We start from the raw sequence: 15,906 nt of genomic DNA, 5'->3' as shown, positions 1-15,906 counted from the left end.
AGAAAAGGGGAGTTAAATGAGTGATGTGGAGAATTAATCTGTGTAGTGTAGTCTGCAGGGCCAGCGCCTGAGTGTGTGTGTGTGTGTGTGTGTGTGTGTGTGTGTGTGTGTGTGTGTGTGTGTGTGTGTGTGTGTGTGTGTGTGTGTGTGTGTGTGTGTGTGTGTGTGTGTGTGTGTGTGTGTGTGTGTGTGTGTGTGTGTGTGTGTGTGTGTGTGTGTGTATTTGCTTCTCTCCAGGGCATGGAGAACCTGTAAGCTTGCATAAAATGGGGGATTTAGAAAGGACATGATAGGAAACAGCCTAACAGGGACAATGACATTGGGATTAACTGTCAGGCTAACGCAAGCAATATTTTCCCGCGGAATTGAACTCAGTTGCTGCATTGTATGGCAAACTAGAATGCAATTACTCAGCCGGTGGCGATTGGAGGAAGGGATGACAATTACAATCCTCTTATGAAAACCACTGTCTCTTAATGACTTTCAGTTCAGGCGAGCGGAGGAAGCCACTACCAATTAACGCACAGAATACCTTTATCAGGCCTTCATACGCACACTCGCACGCACACACACACGCACATACACACTGCATAGGCACAAGACTGAGAGAATACTGAGATAGCTAGATACATTAAGAGCAGCTCAGGTGTATTAGCTAACTGTTCCATCCAGGACCATAGAGCTGAATAAGCCCTCTCTCTCCATCCCAGTGGACTATCATCACCCATCGTGGGGCTGCTGGTGTTAACTGGCTCCCTGGCCTGCTGCCTCTGACAAGCCATTAGTGGTGAGCCGCTCAGCTCTGTCTGGAGGCTGTATTAATTAGGGAAGGGGTAGACAGAACCATCCTGGAGTTCACTGATCCTCAACACCGCTGCCTGCCTGCCTGCCTGCAGCCACAAACCGCTGTTTGCCGGTTCTCTTTATTGAAGAGCCATGATGAGGATGTACTGTATGTTGTTTTCTATACAGTGCGTTGGTGGATTTGTGGGTGCGTTACTGTGTAATGAAGTAGGTTTGTGTTGTTTCTCATAGGTGCTGATTGGTGGAAGACTGTCTTTCCTTCTGAAACTGTGAATCATTGGAGTGATAAAACATGGTTGCGCAGGCTACAGACAATGTTTTAACCATCAAACACACACAAAGCAAGAACAAGGTGATCTCTACTATATTGTACTCACTTGTTTGCCTTCAATGAAACTGTCTTTCAGCCTAGTTTTAGTCCAGAGATGCTATGCTTTTGAGCTGATACTACAGCAGCATATCCTCATTGGAATTCATTGTAAGTGTAGTAATGATAAGGGGTTGCTGACGGGGGTAAACTTCGTAGATAAATAAATTAACCTAAGAGAGCACAATCCACCCAAGATCATCATATCCTTATTAGATAGGACGAGATTAATTAAAATGTAATCATTTAATGGATTTTCTAATTAAAATGGAGTTCGCTGATGGTCTCTCTCATTAGCTCGACAGGGTGCAGTCGTGCGATGGCTGCTTTTATAGAACTTGAGAACTCTCTCTCTCTCTCTCTCTCTCTCTCTCTCTCTCTCTCTCTCTCTCTCTCTCTCTCTCCCTCTGTGTGTGTGCGTGTAATGTGTAGGTGTCTGTTTCTTAAAACGTTGAGATGTACAGTGTGTACTATATGTAACCGAACTGAGAATGAAGAGAATGAGAATGAAGCAGTTCCTGATATCCTCAGATCATTGTACAGTCTTCAAGTAAGCTCTCTACAATTAAATCAATACAACTTCCAATACATTTACATTCAACAGTAGAGTAATCACACGTTCCTCACCGCTCTTATGCTATTAGATGCACTTACATTGAGAGACTGTCATGCTGACTGTCAGGCCCGGGGCAGAATAAAATGTTTCCTGTGTTTTATTCAGTACCAGTCAAAAGTTTGGACACCTACTCATTCCAGGGTTTTTCTTGATTTTTGAATATTTTCTACATTGTATAATAATAGTGAAGACTTCAAAACTATGAAATAACGAACATGGAATCATGGAATAACCAAAGAAGTGTTAAACAAACATATTTTATATGTGAGATTCTTCAAAGTAGCCACCCTTTGCCTGGATGAAGGCTTTGCACACTCTTGGCATTCTCTCAACCAGCTTCATGAGGTAGTCACCTGGAATGCATTTAAATTAACATGTGTGCCTTGTTAAAAGTTCATTTGCGGAATTTATTTCCTTCTTAATGTGTTTGAGCCAATCAGTTGTGTTGTGACAAGGTAGGGGTGGTATACCAAACTCCATATTATGGCATGACCAGCTCAAATAAGCGAAGAGAAACGACAGTCCATCATTACTTTAAGGCATGAAGGTCAGTCAATAAGGAACATTTCAAGAACTTTGAAAGTTTCTTCAAGTGCAGCCTCAAAAACCATCAAGCGCTATGATGAAACTGGCTCTCATGAGGACCGCCACAGGAAAGTAAGACCCAGAGCTACCTATACTGCAGAGAACACATTCACTAGAGTTAACTGCACCTCAGATTGCAGCCCGAGTTCAAGTAGCAGACGCATCTCAACATCAACTGTTCAGAGGAGACTGCGTGAATCAGGCCACCTTGGTCAAATTGCTGCAAAGAAAGCACTACTGAAGGACACCAGTAAGAAGAAGAGACTTGCTTGGGCCAAGAAACACGAGCAATGGACATTAGACCGGTGGAAATCTGTCCTTTGGTCTGATGAGTCCAAATTTGAGATGTTTGGTTCCAACCGACGTGTCTTTGTGAGACGCAGAGTAGGTGAACGGATGATTTCCCCATGTGTGGTTCCCACCATGAAGCATGGAGGAGGTGCGATGGTGTGGGGTGCTTTGCTGGTGAAACTGTCAGTGGTTTCGTTAGATATCAAGGCACACTTAACCAGCATTCTGCAGTGATACGCCATCCTATCTGGTTTGCACTTAGTGGGAGTAGATTATTTTTTCAAGACACCTCCATGCTGTGTAAGGGCTATTTGACCAATAAGGAGAGTGATGGAGTGCTGTATCAGATGACCTGGCCTCCACAATCAAATCAAATCAAGGGGCTATATAAATGTATTTATATAGCCCTTCGTACATCAGCTGATATCCCAAAGTGCTGTACAGAAACCAAGCCTAAAATCCCAAACAGCAAGCAATTCAGGTGTAGAAGCATGGTGGCTAGGAAAAACTCCCTAGAAATGCCAAAACCTAGGAAGAAACCTAGAGAGGAACCAGGCTATGAGGGGTGGCCAGTCCTCTTCTGGCTGTGCTGGGTGGAGATTATAACAGAACATGGCCAAGATGTTCAAATGTTCCTAAATGACCAGCATGGTCAAATAATAATAATCACAGTAGTTGTCGAGGGCGCAGCAAGTCATTACCTCAGGTGTAAATATCAGTTGGCTTTTCCCGACCTCAACCCAATTGAGATGGTTTGGGATGAGTTGGACCGCAGAGAGAAGAAAAGGCAGCCAAGAAGTGCTCAGCATATGTGCAAACATCTTCAAGACGGTTGGAGAAGCATTCCAGGTGAAGTTGGTTGAGAGAATGCCAAGCATGTGCAAAGCTGTCATCAAGGCAAAGGGTGGCTACTTTGAAGAATCTCAAATATAAAATACATGTGTTTAACACTTTTTTGGTTACTACATGATTGCATATGTGTTATTTCATAGTTTTGATGTCTTCACTATTATTCTATAATGTAGAAAATAGTTTTAAAAAATAAGAAAAACCCTTGAATGAGGTGTGTCCAACATTTTGACTGGTACTGTATATACAGTATTTTCACACTATGAGGTTGGAATAATACTGTTAAATTGTAAAAATGATGATCATATCCTTTTAGTGTTGGAGCTGGTTGAAAAGAGCGACTGAAATGTCAGCCTGTTTTGGTGGGATGGTGTTTTGGCCTGCTTGGTGACATCAGTTAATAGACCAATAAGAAAGAGAGTTCCAAACCTCTCTGCCAATAACCGTTTGTTTTCAGTTTTACCTCTCAGACCACTCCAGGCTATCTTAGCTAAATTCTTGCTTTAGAAATTTGTCTTTGCTAATAAGCTATTTTTGTTTATTTTTTACCATTTTAATTGAAAACAATCACAGTAAGGTACTTAACTTTTACCCAGTAATGATTTAATATTGAGATAAAAACAGCTGCATTGGACCTTAAATGACTATGCTACTTTTCTGCCATGGAGAGTGAGTGATGAATATGTGTGTGTGGTCTGCAGGGACTGTGTGTGTGTGTGTGTGTGTGTGTGTGTGTGTGTGTGTGTGTGTGTGTGTGTGTGTGTGTGTGTGTGTGTGTGTGTGTGTGTGTGTGTGTGTGTGTGTGTGTGTGTGTGTGTGTGTGTGTGTGTGTGTGTGTGTGTGTGTGTGTGTGTGTCAGGCCCGGCTCCAGGATGAAATGCCTGAGGGGGCATTTAAAATGTTAAACCAGTATTGCTTTAGAGCCCTAATAACACAGGGTAGATTGGTCGTGCTACTGTTAAAACATACAAAAATGTATCTGAAATGTTGCCATTAACATCTCCAACCATTTCTTGATATAATAACACAAGAAAGATATGTGCCCCACTACCACATTTGTATCCAAAATGCAGCTGTAGCTAATTTGGGCCTACCAACACGCATATATCAGCTTGAGAGGATGAGCACCATTATCTTATCAAAGATTCTTACAGACATCGCTTAACATGTTGAGTGTAGGGGGCAGTATTTTGGATGAAAAACATACTCAAATGAAACTGCTGATTTCTCAGGCCCAGAATCTAGAATATGCATATAATTGTCAGATTAGGATAGAAAACACTCTAAAGTTTCCAAAACTGTCAAAATATTGTCTGTGAGTATAACAACCCGGGAGTGCTGTTTTTCCTGAAAGCTCTCTGTTCCATTGCCTTTTCCTATGGCTTCCACATGTTGTGAACAGTCTTTAGACATAGCTTCAGGCTTTTATTTTGACAAATGAGCGAGAAAGATCACATTGCGTCATTGGATGGCTGGGTTCCAGCAGCGTTTTGCATGCGCAACAGCTTGGAGCAGACATTTTCTCTCTCTCTCCCATTGAAGAAGCTACAGTCCGGTTTAAATATTATCGATTAAATATTGTAAAAACAACCTGAGGATTGACTCTAAAAAATGTTTGACGCGTTTCTACGAACTTTACGGATACTATTTGGAATTTTCGTCTGCCCGGTCGTGACCACTCGAGCCTGTGGATTTCTGAACATAACGCACCAAACAAATGGAGGTATTTTGGATATAAAATGATCTTTATGAAACAAAAGGAACATTTATTGTGTAACTGGGAGTCTAGTGAGTGCAAACATCCGAAGATCATCAAAGGTAAGTGATTCATTTTATTGCTTTTCTGACTTTCGTGACCAATCTACTTGGATGCTAGCTGTTTGTAATGTTTTATCTGCTGAGAGAGATGTCCTTACATAAACGCTTGGTTTGCTTTCGCCGAAAAGCTTTTTTGAAATCTGACACGCCAGGTGGATTAACAACAAGCTAAGCTGTGTTTTGCTATATTGCACTTGTGATTTCATGAAAATTAAATATTTTTAGTATTTTAATTTTAATTTGGCGCTCTGCAATTCAGCGGAAGGTGACGAAAATCAACCCTCTAACTGGATGGGTGCATCAAGAAGTTAAACTTCAATCATTACAACTATTGGCTACAATTCTGACAATTTTTTGACAATACGCAATGAGCGCCAGGTGCTCAATGTTTTAAGTATGGGAGAGTTTCAGAAAAGCAAACTAAGTCAAACTAAGTGCATATTCTACAGTCATAGCTGATGTGTAATGTCCTACATGGCAGTTGCTAACTTGAATCTGCCGTGAATAAGATTAAATGCCCATTCCGAGAACAACACACACTTGTTTTGAGCCCCACATTTTTAGCATGTTACAATGTATGTTTTTCATGTTATTTTGGCATCAATACATATCACATGTCAGTTTACAAACATTGTAAAAAATAATATATCATTGAGTTAATAAAGCCGCATACAAACATGGCCTCTTTTTTTGTTTTCTTGAGTAAAGCAGCTCCAAAATGCAGGTGTTTCAGCCTTGCTCAGGGCTTTCTGTTGTGGTTGGGCAAGCCTGCAGAAAATAGGGAGTGTTGCGCCGTGATTGGCTCAGTGTTCTGTCACTCATGGGGACTTTTTGTCACTGCCAAGTATAAGAGGAGACCTTGAAAATTTTAGCCATTCGGCTGCTGCCATAGAAGTGCCCATCCAAGAATGCTCATAGTCATTGGCCACAGATACAATTATGTCAAATCACGTTATATGTACAGTAGCTTTGATTCGACTGATCATGTCGGCAACTTACTTTCACAATCTTATTTAGCAGTCATCATCATGAATCAAGTCGACAATCTACTGGAAAATCCTTTTTAATCCTTGTCATATGAATAGACATAATGAAGAAAAATTACAGACAAATGTATCTGTGTTCATCGGCCATTGGACATAAACATTACACAACAACTTGGAAATCACAAATTCAATGACTGCGTGTGGTCTGTGTGGCTGTGTGGTCCCAAATCTGGGATTAAGGGGCTCTTTTACAAGTTTAAAATGATAAACATTCAACATTGGCCAGGCTGTCAATGATGCACTCAAAACAACTGTTAACTTGGAGGACCGCCACGTCACCTTCCTGTTCAAGTGAGCATAGCATGAACAATGTGAGTCCAAAAAAATGTATTGTATGCTGCTTCATAAGTGATGTAATATGCCAGGGAGATATGTACAGTGGGGCAAAAAAGTATTTAGTCAGCCACCAATTGTACAAGTTCTCCCACTTAAAAAGATGAGTGAGGCCTGTAATTTTCATCATAGGTACACTTCAACTATGACAGACAAAATGGAAAAAAAATCCAGAAAATCACATTGTAGGATTTTTAATGAATCTATTTACAAATTATGGTGGAAAATAAGTATTTGGTCAATAACAAAAGTTTATCTCAATACATTCTTATATACCCTTTGTTGGCAATGACAGAGGTCAAACGTTTTCTGTAAATCTTCACAAGGTTTTCACACACTGTTGCTGGTACCCCTCTAAATGTTGCCTACTGTTCTGACTGTTCTACTGTAGCCTATAACCTGTTTTAGAGAAATGTAATCATTGAATATTGTAAAAGCTTTCATTGTCTGCTTACAGTATATGCTCCCTTTATTTATCCTACGGTTCTGACTTGGTGTACAGGGAGAACACTGTAAGAACGGCCCATGTTCTGAATTCTGTCGCTGTACATTTCCAAAGTGCTAAACAAATAGTTATATTGACTAACGTAAACTACAGATTGCCTCTTATCCGCTTCTCATCCCCTTGCGCCGTAGTTTGTACATCTCAATTGACATTAGAAACCACAATTGTTTAAGCAAGTCAGCCATATCAGCTATGTTTTTTTTAAAGGCAGTAAATGAGGCTGTTTCACTGCCAGACAAGACTCCGCTGATAGCCAGGTGTAGCAGTGGTAAGGTGTTGGGCCTGCTGTTGGGATTCTGCTGTTGGTACAGCTTTATGTAGGACCCTCACAGTTTGTGGGCACCGTTTGTCACTGTTATAGTGAAATTAAAGTATTGTTTATTGTTGTGTTGTGTAGTGGCTTTGCAGGCATGCATTCCACTTATTTATTTTTTTGCCCCACCAAGATTTACATGCTAAAATTGTCATTGGATGTTATCCTAGTGCTGTTGTTGGTGCTAGGCCCTGGCTTTTCTCCATCTTGTTGGTCAGCAGGCAGCGTGGGGATGGGCGGGTATTACATTTGCTTCTAGGCTCCTCAACCTCAGTGGTCAGGCCAGCAGGCCGCTCGGTGAACTCGACATTGCACTCGACTTAGTGGTCCTCCATTTTTTTGCGCTTGGCTGTGCACAACCATTTTCAGATATCCATGCTGATTAGCTTGCTATAATTATTAATCTCATGGTGACCAAAACTTAATGAAGCTAGTAGCTACTATCTAGCCTATTACTAACTGTCTGGAAAAGTGAACAGCTTTTCCCTCTCTGTGAGAAAAAAAAGTACATTTGAACCCGCCCTGGCTGGGATCCGATGAGCTTCCTGAACAATCAATGAAGGCGATGACATTCCGCCCAATTAAAAGGCATTTAGGGATATGAACTACTAAATAGTACATTATTACATCCCCCCTCCCACCTTCCCCCTCTTCAGATCATGAGCGCACACCCGGCATAGCCTCTGTCCCGGTCTGCACTACTGGCAGGCCCGAAACGCTACATTGACAAAACCGGGATTGTAATTGATATCCCATTTGTTATGTTTCTGGGGAAACAAAACTGGCGGGGCACAAATTTTATGCCCGACTTTGCCAGCACTAAAGTCGGCTTTGGTGTGTGTGTTTGTGTGTATGTGTACAAATGTAGAATGTTATTTTGAGACGGTTTGCTACAGCAGGAAATGTGAATTACTTTGTGGTTTATAATCAACCCATTTTTTGTAGTGGTTGATAAAGGTTTTCGTTATGGCAAATCAAGTCTGACTGTGTGTGTGTGTGTTTTTGTGTGTGTGTGTGTGTGTTTGTGTGTGTGTGTGTGTGTGTGTGTGTGTGTGTGTGTGTGTGTGTGTGTGTGTGTGTGTGTGTGTGTGTGTGTGTGTGTGTGTGTGTGTGTGTGTGTGTGTGTGTGTGTGTGTGTGTGTGTGTGTGTGTGTCTAGTCTGACAGTGGTGAGGGGAGGGAGGGCGTGAGGATCTCTGACGTGATGGAGCTTTTATGTCGCTCATGCGTGACTCCCTCTGTCCCCCTGCTGCGTGAACGATGAAACAACGGCTGTTTTAGTAGCGAGTGAGTATTGCTGACACCGCTTAGAGAGATGGAGATAAAGAGAGAGAGAAGTGGGGGGGGTAGCAGTCGGTGAGAGAGAGAAATAGAAAGAGAGAGAAAGAGCGAGAGATAGAAAGAAAAAGGAACAGTCTGGGACTATCTGCGAGTGAAAAGTTGAGACTGTGCTGTTCCTATCCAAACAAATACAATCTCCTGTCTGTCCTGCACTTGTCTTTCACAGGTTGATGATGAGGCACCTTTTTAGGCCCAATCTAAGCAAGCAGCTGCTGTTTAGTTCTTCCCTCTCAGTAGATGATTGTCAGGGATGAATCTGAAGAATGCTCAATGCAGAGCTCTCACTTTGCTTTATCAGGAGATGGAGACGGCAATACAGATTATAATCAGTTGCTTTCTTAAATGCTGCCCCAGCCACTATTTCTCATGCAGCACAGTAGCCAACATGTATTATCTTGTTTCATATTACAGTACATTTAATGCAGTGAGTGAGGTGGTGCTTGAACTCTAGTACTTTCGGCTTTGTGTCTGCCTCTGAACCAGGAAATTAGGTTTTTCCCACAGCCTCCCTCTGTGATGCTTGTCTCTGCTCTGGGATCTGTCCTCTCTCTCTCTCTCTCTCTCTCTCTCTCTCTCTCTCTCTCTCTCTCTCTCTCTCTCTCTCTCTCTCTCTCCCCCCTTCTCTGTGTGCCTCTGCCTGTCTCCACTTCTACCTCAGTACAGCCTGCATTCCTCCAGTCCTTCTGTACCTTTGCTACTTCAATAAACAGTGACAGTTTCTGAGAGCTCTGTGTGGCTGTGACATACAGTAGGAGCATCCACACAGCTGTAGCATTCACTCCAGTCCACACAGCACCCCCATGCCTGTTACAGAGTGGGTCAGCCCACCAACCCGAGCTCACCGCTGTGGAGTGACATGGTACATCCCGCTGGTACAGTTCTTAGAGCGCAGTCATTGATTCCAGAGTGAGCAGTCTCCTCTCCTTTCCGCTCTGTTAGGGTTGCAGAGAGACACTGGGAAGGAGAGATTAGAATAGGAGAGTCTCCGCTGATTCTGTTTGTTTGAAGGCATCCCCCCTCTCTCGCTCTCTCTCTCTCCATCTTTCTCTCTCTCTCTCTTTCTTTGTTCTCTCTCTCTCTCTCTCTCTCTCTCTCTCTCTCTCTCTCTCTCTCTCTCTCTCTCTCTCTCTCTCTCTCTCTCTCTCCCTCTGTCTCCCTCAGTCTGGTACCCTGTTCAAGAGTGAATACCACAGCCTAAGACGTGAGTATAGGGCAGCCTGCCTTTTTTGTCTCTCTCTCTCTGTACATTTTTTATACAGGAACCCTCTCTCACTCTCTTTCCTTCCTTCCTTCCTTCCTTCCTTCCTTCCTTCCTTCCTTCCTTCCTTCCTTCCTTCCTTCCTTCCTTCCTTCCTCGTGTGGTAGTAAGAAAGCACATTGATGATGCGTAAGCGCATATCGAATGTGAACACTGTATGTTTATCGTGGCTGAATTTAAGGTGAGAAGTATTATCCTTTTGATGAGCACGACTGGAACATATTCCGTGCGCAGATACCTGACCAAATTTGTTCAAGGATGCTTGATTATCTGTGCAATAGAAGGGAAGCCTCACAGCACACAGGCAGTAGCAACAGGAGCATGTGAGGATGTTGATGATATGGGTTGATGTGATCTAAAGGTAGCTTGCGTGTGTGTGGTGAGCTGAGGTGATTGAAGAGGCTATGTAGATCAGTATCTGCCAGGAAGGCAGGAATCAATCAGATTTTGCAGCTTGGGCCAGAGCAACTAAAGCCTCTGTCACTCACGCACTGGGAAAGACAGAAAGTGGTGTGTGTGTGTGTGTGTGTGTGTGTGTGTGTGTGTGTGTGTGTGTGTGTGTGTGTGTGTGTGTGTGTGTGTGTGTGTGTGTGTGTGTGTGTGTGTGTGTGTGTGTGTGTGTGTGTGTGTGTGTGTGTGTGTGTGTGTGTGTGTGTGTGTGTGTGCATCTGCGTGTGTGTGTGTGTGTGTCATAGACTGTATGGTTGTTGTGTGACCCTTGTGTAGTAGATGTGAAACCGCAGCATGTTAAATGTTGTGCAGAAGGTTGCTAGTTTGAGCTTCTCTTCTGCTTGGGGCAGAAGAGAATGCACTCGGTTACACTTGCAACATACAATTGATTTCCAATAGTTCCACAGATTTCCGCATTATCACATGATGCGGTCCACTGTTATAGTTTCATTACATTATAATAAACAAACAGGCTACTATTTATCCGTTTGCCTCGCTAGGGTCATACACCTGATGTCATTTCCTTCCAACTGCTGAAAATGAATGTCCCCATACAATCACTAACCACAGTGCATAAAATATATTCTCTTACCACTCTCACTCTTTCCCTTTGATGTTCTCTTTCACTGCGCTGTACGTGGTTCTCTAACAATACAAAGTAATACAAAAATGAATAGCCCTGATCATTCACGCAAAATTACCCATAAGCAAGCTGTGAGTGTTTCCGTGACCTGACAGCGATATGAATCTCCACTGTTGGCCGATTAATAGCTGCCAGCCAGGCAGCTAACAGACGGGCAGGTGATGGTGCTCATAAACCCAGCACTAAAAGGGTAATGCACTACAAACAGCAGTGTGCCTTTCTTTCATAAACAATGCTGCCATGGGGTGTCACTTCTGTCAGGGCGGGCTGTTGCTGCTGCCGGAGTCTGATGTACGTTCAACATTGTGTCGTGTGCTGCTGGCTGGCTGGCGCTTTGACAGAAACATACTGTATTGCCACCGATGCGACTTCGTTGGTGTCAAACATGAAGATGATGATAACGGCATTGGATTTTGTTTGTGCAATGCTTTTCCCTGGTTCTCAAAGTGTGTAGGCCTATATTGTGTAGAGTAACTCACCTGTTATTCAGAGATGAGATCACCAAGTCACCAAGTCACGCTTACTTGAGTTTCGAGTAAGTTTTAAGTCATAAGGTCCAAGTGTCAAGTTGAGTCCTACGTAGAAAGGGTTGAGCGGAGTCAAATCCAAGTTCTGTATTGTCAAACTATGAAATTATAGCTATAAACTGCAATGTGTGTTTGATTGAATTGCGCCCTTTGTGTGGACAAAGACAAGTGATGCTGGATGGACAGGTACAGTAGAGAGAGTGAGGAGAGAGGAGGTAGAGAGAGGGCCTGTCAGTCAGGCCCCTGGGTGAAGTTGAGGGAGTATGCAGCTCTATAGTGTTGACAGACCTTTTAAATACATGCAACATAGACGTTGCTGTATGACAGTTAACCTTTTAAGATAAACATAGCATCATTGAAATAAGCGGACATCTGTCAGGGCATCTGTCAGGGCATCTGTCAGGGCATCTGTCAGGGCATCTGTCAGGACATCTGTCAGGGCATCTGTCAGGGCATCTGTCAGGACATCTGTCAGGACATCTGTCAGGACATCTGTCAGGACATCTGTCAGGACATCTGTCAGGGCATCTGTCAGGACATCTGTCAGGGCATCTGTCAGGGCATCTGTCAGGGCATCTGTCAGGACATCTGTCAGGACATCTGTCAGGGCATCTGTCAGGGCATCTGTCAGGACATCTGTCAGGACATCTGTCAGGACATCTGTCAGGACATCTGTCAGGGCATCTGTCAGGACATCTGTCAGGACATCTGTCAGGGCATCTGTCAGGACATCTGTCAGGGCATCTGTCAGGGCATCTGTCAGGACATCTGTCAGGGCATCTGTCAGGGCATCTGTCAGGACATCTGTCAGGGCATCTGTCAGGGCATCTGTCAGGGCAGTTAGTAAGACCAGCAGTAGAGAGGAGCAGCACAGCCTTCAACACCATAGTACCCTCCAATCTCATCATCAAGGTCGGGGCCCTGGTTTTGAACCCCGCCTTGTGCAACTGGGTCCTGGACTTCCTGAAGGGCCGCCCCCAGGTGGTGAATGTAGGAAACAACATCTCCACTTCACTGATCCTCAACACAGGGGCCCCACAAGGTGCTACTCAGCTCCCTCCTGTATACCCTGTTCACCCATTACTGTGTGGCCACACACGCCTCCAAATCAATCATCAAGTTTGCAGACGACACAACAGTAGTAGCCCTGATTACCAACATTGACGAGACCTGGCGGAGTGGTGCCAGGAAAATTACCTCTCACTCAGCGTCAACAAAACAAAGGAGCTGATCGTGGACTTCAGGAAACAGCAGAGGGAGCACGCCCCTATCCACATCGACGGGACCGCAGTGGAGAAGGTGGAAAGCTTCAAGCTCCTCGGCCTACCCATCACTGACGATCTGAAATGGTCCACCCACACAGACAGTGTGGTGAAGAAGGCGGCTGAAGAAATTCGGCTTGGCCTCTAAGACCCTCAGAAACTTTTACAGATGCACAATTGAGAGTATCCTGTCGGGCTGTATCACCGCCTGGTACGGCAACTGCACCGTCTGCAACCGCAGGGCTCTCCAGAGAGTGGTGCGGTCTGCACAACGCGTCACCGGGGACACACTGCTTGCCCTCCAGGGCACCTACAGCACCCAATGTCACAGGAAGGCCAAAAAGATAATCAAGGACATCTACCACCTGAGCCATGGCCTGTTCACCCTGCTATCATCCAGAAGACGAGGTCAGTACAGGTGCATCAAAGCTGGTACCGAGAGATTGAAAAACAGCTTCTATCTCAAGGCCATCAGACTGTTAAATGGCCATCACTAGCCAGCTACCACCCAGTTACTCACCCCTGCACTTTAGAGGCTGCTGTCCTATATACATAGACATGAAATCACGCAAGTCAGTTAAGAACAAATTCTTATTTTCAATGACAGCCTCGGAACAGTTGGTGAACTGCCTTGTTTAGGGGCAGAATGACAGATTTTTACCTTGTCAACTCGGTGATTTGATCTTGCATCCTTTCGCTCTAACCACACCTGCCGCCCCACTTTAATAATGGAACACTAGTCACTTGAATAATGTTTACATACTGCTTTACTCATTTCACATGTATATACTGTATTATATTCTACTGTATTTTAGTCAATGCCACTCCGACATTGCTCGTCCTAATATTTCTATATTTCTTAATTCCATTATTTTACTTTTATATTTGTGTATATTGTTGTGAATTGTTAGATATTGCTGCACTGTTGGATCTAGGAACACAAGCATTTCACTTCACCCACAATAACATCTGCTAAATATGTGTATGTGACCAATAACATCTGCTAAATATGTGTATGTGACCCCCCCCCCCCAAACAAAATGTATTTGATTTAGAAGAAAAGAAAAGGGTGGAAGAGAGCAGTCTCTTGAGAGAAAAGACAAATGACAGTAAGCCCTCTCTCTTGCTCTCACGTTGGATCTTGGACGGCTACTTTGACAACATCTGAGTGGACATGTGCCGTAGAGCTTTTTTCATTCAAGATTTGAGAAATGTGGAACCTTTTCCAACACACAGCATGGCTCAAATGAGATCAGGAGGAGAAAGTAGAGAGAGAGAGAAAAAGGATGAATGAATGGAGAGAGAGAGAGAGAGAGAGAGAGAGGGAGAGAGAGAGAGAGAGAGAGAGAGAGAGAAAGAGAGAGAGAGAGAGAGAGAGAGAGAGAGAGATAATGGGTCAGTTCTGGTCAGGGAACTCTGCATTGACAGACAGGTACATGTTGGAAGGAGTGAAGCAACATGACTGTGGGAGGCAATTAATTTGACTCTGGCAGACAGAGGGCAATTAGGCTCAGAGTCCTCTCGTTAATATTTCCTTCTGGGAGAGTGTATGTGTGTGAGTGTGTGTGTCTGTGTGTACGTGCGCGTGTGTGTGTGCGCACACCAGTATTTGTGTGTCTGTGTGCGTGCATCTGAGTGCCTGGGGTTGTAAAAGGTCAGACACTATCTGGCAGGATATTCTGCTCACCTGTCCAACTCCATTCCAATTTCCCCAGGGGGGTTACTTTACAAGGACACACCTGTCCTTACACCTGACATTACTGAACCTATAAATGGATATGACTTTATAGCCAACGTTATATTGTGTTTCAGATAGGACCATGACTGGGGAACTGAGGCCACGTCGCCCAAAGGCAGGAACCAAGAGAGCCAGCAGTGAGGCCTTCGGGTGAGTCCAGATTCAGCCTCATTAAGGTCATGGACCTCACAACTACAGATATAGGATGTTAATTTGAGTCACTTTTCTACAGAAAGAAAACAATCATGCAGCAACAGTAAATGTGAATTGTATTATAATTAATGGACATTTGTAGGATAACAGGAGATGTAAAACTGGTAGTGTATTTGTGGTTTAAAACCTGTTAGGGATGATGCGAATTTTCGCAGCTTTTTGTAAAAAATCGCGCAACATTTCAACGTCCTGCTACTCATGCCAGGAATATAGTATATGCATATGATAAGTATGTGTGTATAGAAAACACTCTGAAGTCTCTAAAACTGGTTAAATTGTGTCTGTGGCTATAACAGAACTTGTTTAGGAGTAAGAATCCCAGGGAAAACTGTTCAACAAAAACACAAAACAAATATTCATCCGCCAGTCAATGTATTGTCTAAGGCGACAAAAAAAAATGAGGATCCCATTACAATGCCTACAGCTTCCACACGATGTCGCCAGTACTGGCATTTTATGGCTGCTTTATCCTTGGTTAGATGACGTAAAGGCACTTCCTGTCTTGAGGCGCACCGCAGGATGTTATGAAAGTGTAAACATGGAGGATGATTTCAAGACTTGCTGCTATCGAATACAGATCGCCCCGTGATCAATTTGATAGATTATTAACGTTTATTAATACCTAAAGTTGGTTTAGAAAAGTAGTTTGAAGTGATTTGTAAAAGTTTATATGCAACTTTTGTAATTTTAAAAAGTGACGTTGCGTCTTGTAAAGGGGAATTTTCCTGGATCAGACTGGCCTTCATGAAATTACATTTTGGGTATACAATGACGGATTTAATCGGGAGAAAGACCCAATTGTGATGTTTATGGGACTTATAGGAGTGCCAACAGAGAAGCTCGTCAAAGGTAATGAATGTTTTATATTTTATTTCTGCGTTTTGTGTAGCGCCGGCTACCGCAAAATCTGTTGTTCTGGTATTTTGGGGGGTGCATGCTATCAGATAA

At 43.4% G+C, this 15,906-nt stretch overlaps 1 protein-coding gene across 2 annotated transcripts in view; it reads left to right on the top strand.

Moving 5' to 3' along the window:
* Positions 1 to 9,801: 9,801 nt before the first annotated feature.
* LOC118396116 (RNA-binding Raly-like protein) overlaps positions 9,802 to 15,906 on the top strand; it is a 60,967-nt gene continuing 54,862 nt past the window's right edge. For both annotated transcript variants that reach the window (XM_052465525.1, XM_052465524.1), the window contains exons 1-2: positions 9,802 to 10,068; positions 14,820 to 14,895. In XM_052465525.1, the coding sequence (XP_052321485.1) occupies positions 14,828 to 14,895 (68 nt within the window). In that variant the 5' untranslated portion in view covers positions 9,802 to 10,068; positions 14,820 to 14,827. The remainder of the gene's footprint in view (positions 10,069 to 14,819; positions 14,896 to 15,906) is intronic.

The sequence above is a fragment of the Oncorhynchus keta genome, chromosome 17 (assembly GCF_023373465.1).
Source record: "Oncorhynchus keta strain PuntledgeMale-10-30-2019 chromosome 17, Oket_V2, whole genome shotgun sequence".
Taxonomy (NCBI): Eukaryota; Metazoa; Chordata; class Actinopteri; order Salmoniformes; family Salmonidae; genus Oncorhynchus; species Oncorhynchus keta.
The sequence above is the reverse complement of the archived record's forward strand: the minus strand, read 5'-3'. Positions and strand labels throughout refer to the sequence as shown.